General features: G+C 29.9%; 1 protein-coding gene across 1 annotated transcript in view; it reads right to left on the bottom strand.

The window, feature by feature from the left end:
• Window positions 1-14,243, bottom strand: part of LOC129973699 (uncharacterized) — a 129,679-nt gene that overhangs the window by 28,085 nt on the left and 87,351 nt on the right. The window contains exons 14-17 of the mRNA XM_056087512.1: window positions 7,320-7,583; window positions 5,464-5,724; window positions 3,605-3,777; window positions 153-313 (exon numbers count right to left, since the gene is read on the bottom strand). Coding sequence (XP_055943487.1) covers window positions 153-313; window positions 3,605-3,777; window positions 5,464-5,724; window positions 7,320-7,583 — 859 coding nt within the window. The remainder of the gene's footprint in view (window positions 1-152; window positions 314-3,604; window positions 3,778-5,463; window positions 5,725-7,319; window positions 7,584-14,243) is intronic.

The raw sequence follows: 14,243 nt of genomic DNA, 5'->3' as shown, positions 1-14,243 counted from the left end.
ATTTCACTATTGTTTAACCATTTCTTCGATATCTTTGACATTGTTAGAAAGTGTGGCTTGAACTTACTGAGGCAAGAATTTGCTGAAATATATATAGAGAGATAAACTTTTTAAAATTTTTCCTGTTTTTCAATTTAAAAAATTCTTCTTACGTGACATCTAGTCCAGGTGATGCGCCAGGAAAAAGAGCTCCCAATGTCACTGTCCGGTCCAGGTTTTCGAAAGAGCACACCACTTTAATGGTTTTATCGCTGTTTGTCACAATCACTGGATGCTGTTGAATGACCACTTCATTGGCGTATCTTCCAGATCCCTTGTAAAAAAACAAAAATTTATCATTAAAATTTCCAAGCTAGAAGAAATATTACTTAAATTTTGATTAACCAATATCCTAGAGCATTTTTATGAATTCTATAACTATGAAAAATGTTTTATTTTCACTATTTTTGCTTTAATAATTATAATTAACTCAACAATAAAATCTTTTATGTTGCCTTACGAATGGCACGAAGTAAAAACCAAATGGTTGTCCATAGTCTTATTTTTGTGTCATAATTCCATTAATAATATCCGAATTGTACTGTAATGTCAATTTTTCAACACAACAATATCCAGAAATTAAGAATGATGGAATTCTTGCAACCCGACATTCGGGGTGCGTGGACCCATTGCCTGAATATTCAAAGCACCAACCAGAGGTAGAAATGTAAGCTGATATTTTATAAAAAGAGTTGTTATTCGCCTATTGGCCGCGTGGAGATGATATCTCCATGATGTTGTTGAATATTTTGAATGTCGGCCAATGTTGTAAAGATATCGTAACAATTTTATTGTGAAATTTGTGATAATTGGATCGACAGCAGAATTCACAAAAATCTAATTGAGTTTGTTGATTAACAAAAAAAAAATATAGGTTCTAATATAAATATCGCCACATCATCTGATTTTAACGATAAGTTTCGCGATGTATGAGAATGGGGTAGTTATTAATTCTGTAAAAAGATAAATATAATATCCATCATAAGAAAGGAACACCCCAAAAATGTGGGTGAGAAGTTTCCAGTATGATATTTGGTTCTCGTTTCCATAACCGATACTGTAAGATGTGGAACTTGCTATATTCCTTACTGATGACAGGACATACTTCCTACAGAAGAGATTGTACCACGGACGATGATGGCTATAAGGAGTCAACTATAGTTTCTGACGAAATGCTTTCGCGATTTTGATGGTCATTCAGTCTATCCCAAACGTTACAAAAGGGTGAAGTAGCTCTTTGACAGTTAACATTTAAGTCTGTACCCAAAGAGAAGAAAGAGCCAAGAGTAAGTAAATGAAAAGTCAAACAACAAGTAATCTAGTTCTCTTCAGTAATGGTGTGGGATTGAGATTCCTTCACTTTGATAACGAACGTATCTTTTGCAGTAGGGATTAGACCTTATGATGATTATCTGACGCAACGATGATCATTTATTACCCAGCTGAATAGGCAAAGCGAGGTTCTTTCATTTTAGACATCAGTAATGTATTTTTGTCAATACCTGAAGCAGAAATTGTATAATTTAAATTTTCATAAAGTTTCATATACGAAAGTGTAAGCAAATTTAGATTTGGAAATAAATTTTCGAATACATGAAACTGAAAAAAAATTGCGAAGTTTATTTTATTAATACTGAATTTGTGTCTTATTAATATCATTATGAAAGGTTGTGAAAAACTTTTTTCCCATTTTATAATTAAACTTTCTAAATCACTTTTTTTTTTACATTGGAGTTTTTATAATGATAATGAAAAATTCAAAAAGTTCAGAAAAGACTTTGCAGTGATGTTACATTATAAAATCCGTTCCATCGTTAAGAAAAAAAAACCCATAAAATAATTACTTTTACTGAAACAAATTTTCTTATTTAATAGCAAAAGCCACGTCAATTATTTTTTAATTTGCAAAACATTAAAAAAAAATCCTTTAGTGAAAACTTTAATTTGTCTTATTTTTAGAATCGGATTTAAATAATTTCTTTACGGAATATAATTACAATATTTAAAAGCATGCAAACGATATTAAGATGACGTACTTCCGGCTATTATAAAACTCATGCGTTAAAGAAATCTTGCTTTAATATCTTCAGTTAAACTAAAATTTAATTTAAGAAACTTTCCAAAACTATTTAAAAGCTATGTAATTGGAAAGTTTACTTAATGAATTTCCATCTGATTCTGAAATGGCGCAATTTCTCTTTCATGGCATTTTAATGCGGGAATTCATTTTCTGAAACTTTAGAGTGAATACTTCAGCAAGATTCTAACGCTAATTCTTGCATTAGTTTAGAGCAAAAGCTGCTCATTTCGAAGTATTTGTATTCAAGGAACTTTGGTTTTGAAGTGAAATTTAATGCTTTAAACATTTATTATATCGAAATATCATCATATTGATAGAATGGTAGTTTTAAGGAACTTCAGTGTTTGAAGAGAGCTTTCAATTCATTCTTTTTTTTCGGTTTCTATTTCCAAAAGATTTTACCATGGTGAGTAAAGTATTTCAAAAATCTGATTCTATAAATAATATTTCTTTACAAAATATATTAATGAAATGTATGAAATAGTTTTAAATAGTTAACCGATATGAAATCGGTTAACTATGCTATATATTATTGTTATCGGTTAGATATTTTAATACAGTTAAAATATTTTATTCAATATCAATAAATTGATGTTAATGAATATTAATAAATAATTCATTCAATATTAATAATTGAAAAATAAGACTTCTTATTCTTACAGATTCTCGAATAATAACAGAATTTCTAGCATTTTATTTTTCGGTCATCAATCTATATTTTGTTTTTAATTTTATTTCTATAAATTCCAATTATAACAGTATTTACAAACAAAGCGAATTTCGTAAAATATTAATTTTACTTAAAATTAATATGATGTGAAATTCGTTTATTTTATACAAAAAAATTATTTTATATAAAAATTAATAACATGCAACCGTTTAAAAATAAGATAACTTTATTTGTTATTCTTATGCTTATAAAGTAAACGCTTTTTTTAATAATTTATTGCACCCGCTTATATATGTAATATATTTAATGTATATTTAGTGTTTATTAAATTATTATAAATTATTATATTGAATAGGCCGATTATAATTAGGGACAATATATTTTAAAAAATAATGAATACAATTATGCATTTTCGGGGACAATTTGCATGAACTTTTGTTTTGTTTTGAATAAATTATTAATAAGAATTATTAATAAGAAATTATTAATGTTTTCAGCAATTATTAATAATTCAGTAAATTTTTAAATAATTAATATTAACTTGTTTAAGTAAATTCAGAAAGTTAAATTATTAATATTATAAATTATTAATAAATTATATTTCACATTAAATTAATTAAAAGATAGTTGGAAGCAAATATCCAAAATGAAATTCATATATTAATGACATGTCAAATGCTTTTTATCAACACAGACACTTTTTATCAACTTCATTCCCAAAACGATATCAAAGTGCTCTCTTATAACAGTAACTTTCTTTAATTGTAGTTGAATGATTAGTTATCACTTACATAAGAATTATAATTAATAATTACCTCGACAAGCGTACCGCACCTGGTACCCAAAGAGATTGCAAAAAGCAGCGTAGTCTGCCCCGTACCAACCATGTAACACTGAGTGGGATTGCCTTTTGCATATACGCGACCATGGAATGGGGATCCAAAATTGACCGTCAAAAGCATATCTTGCTGATTGCACTGGACACTCACTAAAGAAAAATAAGAATTAAACATGTAGTAAAAATATGTTCTTTCAAAAATATTGAAATGATGATGATCTTTGCTTTTCGTATGATGTTATCAGATATCGTTTGTACGTAAAAAATAAATATTAGACATGTAATAAATGTCTATTCTTTCAAAAATATTCAAATGATGATGATTTTTAATTTTCATATGATGAAATCATATATCGTTTCCATGTAAAATAATAAATATTAGACATGTAATAAATGTTTGTTAATATTGAAATGATGATAATCCTTGCTTTTCATATGATGAAATCGCATGTTATTTGCATATAAAAAAATAAATATTAGTGTAGTAAATGTCAGTATGTTAGTCAGTTTGTAAATCTTTCAAAAATATTGAAATAATGATGATGTGTGCTTTTAATATGACGAAATCATATATCGTTTGCATGCAAAAATATTAGACATGTAATAAAAAATCTGCTCTTTCAAAAAATCTTGAAATACTGATGATACTTGTTTTTCACATTATGTAATCATATATCGTTTGCATACAAGATTGAAATTTCGTCTGCTCTTTTAAATTCGTTTATATGGGAACTAAGTCAAAGAAACTTTGTTTAATAAATAATTTTTTGTGCATGAAGTTTAAAAATCAAGCTACTCAAATAGTTTTGTATAAAGAAAAAAAATGTTGATATTATTTTTAATATAAAGTTTCTGCATAAAGTTTTGGCCTCTAAAAATATGCATTATTAAGAATTTACGATAGCATATAAGCCTCCTAAAGTAAATAAAAATTCATTAAAAATAAATATTTATAAGTTCTAATTCCAGATATAATTTTGTTTTATAAATTCATTTTCCTATTTTAACTTCAGTTTATTAACATTTAATTGATATTCTTGAAATTATTTTTAAATAAATGAGTATTTATAATTGCGAATTTAAGTATCTGCATTCATTCGCTTTTTTTACCATTGTAAAATAAATTTTTATGCTACAAAAAAGAAATAAATCGTATTTTTTAAACTGAAAGAAACGTTGGAAAAAACCTGAAAGCAGAAAGAAAACATTAATTCTTTAAACTAAGTAAATAAAAAAGTAATTCATATTTTCCTTACATTCATATTTTACATACATTACAAAATTATTCTCTTAGTATATCATAAAAAAATTTCAACAAATTATCTTACATCTAAACTGGTTCCATTGTAAAAACATTATTAAATTGAAATGCGATGATTATATTTTGGGTACACAATAATACTAATACTAAGATAATAATAATAACTAATACTAATACTATAATAAATACTAAGATGCTGAAACTTACACAGATTTTAATTCTTGTTAATATAATTTTTAAAAAACAAAAGAAAAAATATCTTCTGAATTCTAAGTGCATTACTTTTAATATTTTGAAATTAATAAAATTTTACGAAACATGACTCTGTTGTGAAGAAATGTGATTCCAAAAAGAAAACTTTTTTATGAAAATGCTTTTCTTAAATACTTTAATTTAACAATGTGCATTCCCCTTATTTTATCTAATTGCGTAATACTGAATGATTTAAGCTTTCAAATATGTCTATATTTTTGTTTAAAAACACTATTAATAATCGACTGCACGTGATATCTGGAGAATTGTTGCCATATCCTAGGAACAATCAAGAATCATCCAGAATTCAGCTTCCCTCTTACCTTGCTCGCAGCTTCCTTTTTCACTGTAAATCGAATTCGGTCTTGGTATAAGACCCTCAGACATGTGTTGCATGCTGATCATGTCGTCACTACTAAGAGCACAATCCCTCACCACAGTTTCAAAATTAAGAGATCGGCACACGAACTTGTCCTCGAGATCACACTGTCTCTGGCAATCAGCCAGACTGAATGCTCTAGATAGACGGTCTATATAGGGGAAGAAATGATCCGGGATGGTCCGGTATTCGCAAGTGGCAGGTTCTAGAACAGAGACAAGAAAGTATCAGTATAGAACGAAAAACTAATAAACTTAATAAAAAACAATAGTTTCATACTTCAAATTGGCAAGATAGCCAAACCAACCGAAGTTACATTCAGTCCAAATTTTGAATTGAATGTAGATTTTAAAAAGTAGGTCTTGGTGTGTAAGATTATAACAAACGCTATACTTCGTCTGGAAATATATTCTTTAAATTGACATACGTCACAGAATAAACAAGGAATCTTATAAGCAAATTTAGCACGCCACGGGCTCTTATAGACAATAGTTTTATAAATAGTTAATTTGACAAACAAGTTATCTTCCTTTCATGGTTACTTCTTAAATGCTTTAATGCTTCTTTGCTCTAAATGACAGGCACAGTAGGACCTTGAGATAAATAACAAACCATGTTATCAAACCCCATGTGCAACCTTGATTCCCATTAGTGAACAGAAATGCAGATATTGTTTTAACTCGTTTATGCATTGGACATGCTGAATTAACCCATCTCCACCAGTTTCTATTGTAACAACCACTATTGTGTTTGTAATGTCATTGCCAAATTTCTATCCAACATATTTGTCAGATTTCCCAAATTTCAATGCCCAGCATTGGGCCCTCATCATCGAAAAAAAAACCCAGGCATTGTTTTAACTCGTTTACCCATTGGTAATGTTAGATTCACCCATCTCCACTTTTTTTCTATTTGAACAACCACCATTTTGTTCGCCATATCATTGTCAAATGTCTGTCCAGTATATATTGTCGGATTTCCCAAATTTCAATGCCCAGCGTTTGCACTTTTTTTTTCAAAAGTCTAGCATTCCATTATCTTTTTTGTTTGATAAGACACTTCTCCAAGTTTTTGCATTTTTCAGATCCGTAAAGTTTTATCCACTTATTTAAATGTTGTTTACATTGTGAAATTTCATCTTATATTCCCTTCGATGTCTGTTTTACAAGGATATAATTTTACCTATTTTTTGGAGCAGCATGGTCAACATCATGCTATTGCGTCAGAAAATCTCAAACAAAATCTTTTCATGAAAACAAAATTTTTAAGTGAGAATTTAAGGTCCGAATTTCACAATAAGTAATGACCGTAGTGATCTGAGAATAAGGTCTCGACTTCGAGAGTGGGGAGTTCCGGTTCAAATTCGATTCTACTGAAGAACCGTGTAAAAACCGGTTTTGGGCATGTTAAATCCATCGGGGCCAAACGTCTTTCTGTTTGGTGTGGGGCGAAAGTTTGGAGAAGGGTACGCCAGCCTAGCTGTATTTCCTCGTCATATGACCGTGATTTAAAATTACGATGTCCATCCCAAACAGCATTAGTCTAGTTTTCAAATGGAAGGTTAACTTACCTGAACTAAGCTAAACTTCGAAAGAGGTATTTTGTACTTACTTAATTTTTCATGTTTATTTTTTCAATATTAAAAATAGTGGTCTGATAATAAGATTTAGGATGCCCAAGTTTTTCATTTTTCCTAGCAGAGTTACAATTTGGCAGATTCTTTCAAGAAACCAAGAATAATCGTCATCTCTTGTAATATTCCCTAAAAAATGAATTATCTGACTCATTTGCATTCCTTACCAGAAGCACATTGGTTTTCCAAATATTCCATTTCTGGTAAATCTCGAGCAAAAGCAGATGGCTTCGATCTTCTGTCGTCCGCGTAAAGCCTGCATATTCGTCGGAATGTGTCGTAGGTGGCCGATTTGCAAGGTGGCACATTCCGGACACACAGATCTTCGCAATCTGTACGGCGTGGCACTCCTGGCATTTCAAGAATAGGAACATCGTGAAAATCATGTCCTGGTACTCTCTCAAATGTCCAAAGCTTACCACATGTGTAACCTACAGAAAAAGAATATGATGTTAGTTTCTTTTATCTTGAATAAATATAATTATTTTGCCAAATATTTAAAATCCATCAATATATAAATGAGAGCATTTCAGCTCCTAATTGTTTTTATTTTAATAATTAATTGTTAGAAAATAGATTCCATTCGGTAAATTGATGATGTGTCCGCGTTACGACGGAAAGGGGTTGCAGTAGCTTCTGATGGTAAAGACCCCTGAGCACCCAACGGCAGAAGTCTGACTTCTAGCTCACATGAAGATGAAACTCACACATTCACTTGCACAACCCCTTTTCACAGGGGGGGGAGTACATTCACACACCTCACAAATGAAGAACAACCATGCCTGAACCAGGATTCAAACCGAGATGTTCAGATTACGGGGAAGATGCGCTACCCCTATGCGAGGATGCCGGCATTCGGTAAATTATTGTGTTTATGTGCATATGGGAACCACAAGAAAGTGCCCCAAAAATAAAATAAAACGACAAAAAAAAATGGGTGAAAAAGTGTGTTTTATTCCAATTACTGAAAAAAAAGATATATATATTCTAAATTTGGTTGTTAGTTACTGTTTTATTCCCAAAGTTTAAATGATTTATGGGGCCTTGGTGGCCTGGAAGTAAAATTTCGGAATCCCGAGGGTTTTCAGGTTTGTCACCTGATTTTACCGAAAAACCGTCGCGTAAGCGGATTTGGTACACGTTAAATCCATCGGGGCCAAACGTCCTCCCATTGTTGCGGTGTGGAAGTTTGGAGAGGTTGCCAACTCAGGTGTCGTCAATTTCATCTGACCGCGGTCCAAAAGTACGAGGTCCAAAAAGTCCGTCTAAAAATAGTCCCAGTGTTGCTTTAAAAATTTGAGGTTAATACAACTGAACTTAACTGAACTGAATTGAACGATTTATGTACAGTGGTTTCGGAAATATTATAGTTCCTTATTGGGGCGTTTATTTCTAAACACCCTGTACGTGTTGATCTGCTTTGTAAAAAATATAGGATACATGAATTATAATAGCTTCAAATAGGCGGGAGTCATCATCCTGAAACTTTCTCGTATATTCACCAAAAGGTATTACCCTTCTTTCTCTGCGTAACATTATGGATCTTCTGTAAATCTGCGAATACCTTGCATACTATTGGTCAACGATAGATAGCTACGAAGATCCATCAAAGACAGATCTTCGATATGATCTTTCACATGAAGCTGATGACAGCGGTGGACTGGTGGTAAGGTCTCGGCTTATGAGCCGTAGGGTTTCAGGTTCGAGACTCGATTCTACCAAAAACCCATCGTGTAAGGGGGCCTGTTTCACGTTAAGTCCGTCATGCCAAACGTCCTCCCGCTGGTGTGGTGTGGGAGAGGAGGTGCCAGCTCATGTGTCGTCCTCGTCATCTGACCGCGGTTCAAAATTACGAGGTCCATCCCAAAAATGCCCTAGTGTTGCTTTACAACACGACGTTAATATAACTAAACTAAACTTCACATGAAGCTAGTATTTCTACTGAATATGTCGCTTGAATATGTATTTTGGACTCCTTTTGTCGGCCGATTGACACCAAATTTTAACTGAAAACTATAAATGCAGTCATTAAATAACACATCATCATTGATTCATTGTGTTTACATTCATGTGAAAGTGCAGACAAACATACGGTCAACCATTTGATGGATTTGGCTCAACATTTGATAATATATATATTTTAGATGATAAACTATATATTATCTGCTTGGGTCTTTGCGTTTTATAGTTATCGAGTTCTTTTACGCTCAAACATTCAGACAGAAAGACTTTTTTGTGAATGTATTCAGAATTTGATAGAAACCTACAAATTTATCTGTAATTCTATGATGTACATTTCAGACGTCTAGCTCAGATCGTTTCTGAGTTTCATGTTCATAAACAGGCAGACTGACAGGCAGTCATAAAACGAAAAATGTATATATATTTTTTTAATACATAGAGATCTGAAACGTGGAGATTCGTCTAAGTCTGAAGTTCTTATTTTTTTGCTATTACATTATTTCCTCTATACTTCGTATATAAAAAAATAAAAAAGTACGTGTACAAAATTATTTGAGCGAGAAAAAAAACAATATTACAGAATATCCATTTATAATTGTTAAAGCCATCTGTTTAACAAATATTTGTACCATTTGCTTTTTTCGGACCTATTGCCACTCTAGTTAATTCTTCATCTTCATTTGTATGTCTTAAAATATTCAAAAGTTACATCTTCTCTTCAATCACTTATTCTTGTAAAATAGTTTCAAAGCTGGTACTCAACAATTAGCAATAGGTCGCATTATCAGCCTTTTAGAATTCAGTTGAATTATTTTAGAATATAATAATTTCTAAAAAAAAACTAATCCTAAAATATCGTTAATGGGGGGGGGGGGTCATTACTCCAACAAACAGTGGTGGATTTAGGAATTTTACGACCCTAGAAAATGAATGAAAGCACATGATGAGGATGTGAAACAAACAAAGTATATGATAATATAATGCATATTTTAAGAAAGGATTTTAATGATATCCTGTTTTTATTAACTGCTCGATTTATTTATACCTTTCGAAAAATATTATATTCAATATTTTAATCGTTTATTTTAGTTTGGATTTTTATTTTAGTAATTTTATAAAAATATGCACTTGTTTATTTATTTATTAAATATCTATATTATAGAAAAGGGGAATTAAAATAATAAATTCTTAACTTATTAACCATAATTATTAATGAATATTTATCTTACTTTCAAATGAGAGCATTATTTTCTTACTTGCAAATAAAGAAACTATTATGGTGAGATTATAAGGAAATCATAAATTTATTATTTTAAATTGAAAATTATTATTTTAAAGAATATTGCCTAAATAGTTAAATGAATAATTAATATTCCAACATATCATAGATAATCTCTTTTTTTTTCTTCTTCTTTTAACTGCATAATAATATTAAGTTACTTTATTCTTTAATACTTATATTAATAATTAAATGTAAACATATCATATAATTCTAATGTTTTATAATTCATAGAGTTTGTATTGTTTTCCAAGTTTATTTATTTGTAAATATAAGGACATAATTTAATCGATTTGTTTGTAGCCTTAGGCAGCTGCCTAGTCAAAATTCTGCCACTTTTTTTCTAAGTAAAAGAGCTGCTATTCGTTTTTTTTGCCCTAATTATTTTAAACAAAACAATGTTTGAAGAGGTTGTATTACAATTAAAATAAGTTTTATTCTCTAGTTAGAATAGTCTACTACATTACTATATACCAATAAGTAAATAATAATTTTTTAAAGAAATTTTCAAAACTTTTGCAATTGGCTAGAATATTAAATTTCATAAATTTTGAATGAACAAGATATTTCAAAATTTTAATCTTTATCTTTATAGCATTGTATTATAATTACATAAGTTTATTTGTATTACATATATTTATGTCTCATATATAAATTACCAGTTTTGATTCTCTTTGCTATTTATATGATTTTTCTTGCATTTTAAAACTTGTTTTTTTCCTATCTTCTGTTTGTAATATATTAATTGTTAATTCAACGTTTTAGCTTCAAATTATTCTGTTATTCAATACTTTTCAATTCATATCTGCGATAACGTCAAAAATAGAATATTAAACATATAGAGAAATCGATTATTTCTCTCTCCGAGATTAGTTTAGTTAGATTAACACCCCATTTAGAAGCAACACGGGGGAACTATTTCGGGATGAACCTCATAAATTTGAACCCTGGATAAACCACGAGAATGCCAAAGTTTTAAATAATGTCAAAGATAGAGGGAGAATGCATGTATGAAATTGGAAACTAAGCTTCAACTAAAATTTACTCCAGTTATTAGTTATATGAATTATATAATGAAATAGAAAATGAAAGGAATTTTTTTTCTGAACCTCTTTAAAAGGCACAGTATGCTAATTATAATCCCTAATAAATCAATGTGATATAAGAGGGAAGAAATTAAGTATATTACGTCCTTATAAACAAGTCTGAAAATGATTTTAATATATTCAAAAGTATTTATATGTTTGAAAAAAATAGTTTAAAACACTTGTATTTTATACTGTTATGATTTTATGATATTGTTTTCCTGTGCAGTTCGTTTCATGGCAAAAAAAAAGTTTAAAAATAAAATGAATGGATACCGGGTTAATGATCAATCTTTGCGACTATTGGCAAAAAAAAAACGAAAGCCCCAGAAATTTCTAGAATTTTGGTGATATCTTTATCAGGAGCAAAGATAATATATCCTTCTAGAAGTTTCTCCATCAAGTCAAAGGAACTTTAAAAAGACGATAAACAAAACTGCGTAAAATCAGTAGTCCAATCGAGAAAAGAGTGATTGAGTGAATTGTTTCTTTGGAGTACTGATCACCATCGAATTCTCCCTGAGCGCTTAGTGGTATTGTGATTGTTTAGTAATGATTTTCTGCTTATCTGTGACTATTCTTGTGTACACTTTGACTTACTTAGCAGAGATATTTTCTTATTTTTTGTGCAGAATAAAATGCCGATATTCCTCACTTAAATTTGTTGGACCTTTCACTGTACATACTCTATATTAGAAATTTTCCCATAGTTAATCAATGTAACAGCAATGTTTAAAGAATAATTATTAAATAAAGCTTATTTAAGAATTGTTTAAACTTTCTATAGATTAAAAATCAACAAGAAACTCTTTCTACGTAATTCATAGGTAATAAGGGGCTTTGTACCGTTTTTTTCAACGTCAACCTGAAATATCACTCATTACAATCTTGGAAATAATTTTAAATCTCAAATTCCACGTATTCTTCTACATTTCAATCATATAGAAATGAATTTTCGTTATCTGAAATCCCAAACGAATCATCTATATATTTAATTCTAGCATCGCTATTTAATTTCTACCCATGGGATATCACAATACATATCATTGAATCTTTATAAAATAATTCTACTTTTATCACTGCTTTGGTAAATGTAGTTACATTTTCGTAGGCCGTATGAAAGCAAGGGAAAAACAACAACAAATAAACGTGATACGTTTCTGAAAAGCACTGTTAAACAGTGCAAATAGATTTTTATTTTTCCTGTCTAGACAGGTTTCACCAACTTCACATTCAAGAGTTATATTACATTCAATGTCTTCGATGTATCTATTCCTTCTAACTTCAACTCGCCGACAACTTCAACCATTTAAGAGCTTCTCCACTCAATTATCTCATCCGGATAAAAGACAGATTGTAATCGACTCGAAAATTGGTATTCCAAATATTTATTTAGTAAATTATAAACTTATACCTCTTAATTAGTGAAGAGTGGAAAGACATTTAACAAACACTTTTGAAATATCTACGGGAACTATTCTAATGGTCTTTACCATCACATGGGTAAAAATCTTCTGACCCGTCATTTCTCATATTATTTTACTTAACTTCCATTCTTTTTTATGTATTTCAAATGTGAATTAATAATTTTAAATGACAGATTTTGAGAAGTGTTTCGTGCCCTGTTTGTTTTTCAATGTGAGTTTTCATAAATATTTTTATGTATTTGTAATATTGTTTTCCTAAAATGTTAGTATCATCACACAAAAAAGATAGATTTACACATTGATAACAATGGATGCAGAATTGGTAGTCAATGATCTTCAAATTTAGCTACAAATTTGACGGCTACTTGGAGACAAAAATTAAGGCTCTGGAATGTATAGGAATTATGGAGATATCTATATCAAGAAACGATATCTAAAGATCCTCATAGAGAATCCCTTGCTCTTTTGGGAGAGATTATAAAAGGCTAAAACTCACACGAGGTATCAATTATTTCTTTGAACTAGTGATCGCGTAGCGAGCTCTCTAGCTGGAAAATCTGAGTGTTATTCATATTTTATGAATAAGCAGTTTTCTGCCTGTTTTGTTCTGAGTTTCTACAAACTATTTGCTGCGTACATTTAGTATATATTTTTATTTGCATAGATTTCGACTGCATTTTACTATCTGTGATTCTTACTTTCATGGAAAAGTAAGCGTCGTTTTGCATTATCGAGCTGACTGGATTTCTTTCACCGTTCACGAATCTTGTAATTTCCACTACAATATTTTAAAAATGCTTCTAGGAAAAATATCAGCATGGTTTTATACTTCGCAATTGCTTCACTTTTATTGCCGTGAAGCTAAAATTTATTGGTAGCAAATTTTACAATTTAAAGATAACATTGGTTGTAATTCCTCCAAGATTTCTGCATAAATGTGATTTTTTTAAAGTTTTCTATTAAATTTTGAAATTTATATATTCCCATTTATTTGATATAATCAAATTACGGAGCAAAATTATCACACATTCTGGATCCTCAAAGCTATATGAATGTGAATTGTTTCGTTTTTGTAAGCATTTTGTGAGCTAAGGATTGTGCCTATAATATGTACATTAGAGTATAGGTTTTTTTTTTCAAATTTTATATTTTGATTCCAGATAAGGTCTCATAGCAGGATTTGAAGTTTGCAGAAACGCGGGTAGCATTTACTTTTATAATAAATCAATGCAGAAATCTATTTTAATTTAAGATACTGCATTAAAATTCTAAAAATAAGTTGGTCAATTAATTTTTTTCTACTTATCGCGGAAGAATAATTTATTTTTTAATTTTGTT

Source organism: Argiope bruennichi, chromosome 1 (genome assembly GCF_947563725.1).
Source record: "Argiope bruennichi chromosome 1, qqArgBrue1.1, whole genome shotgun sequence".
NCBI classification, from domain to species: domain Eukaryota; kingdom Metazoa; phylum Arthropoda; class Arachnida; order Araneae; family Araneidae; genus Argiope; species Argiope bruennichi.
The sequence above is the reverse complement of the archived record's forward strand: the minus strand, read 5'-3'. Positions and strand labels throughout refer to the sequence as shown.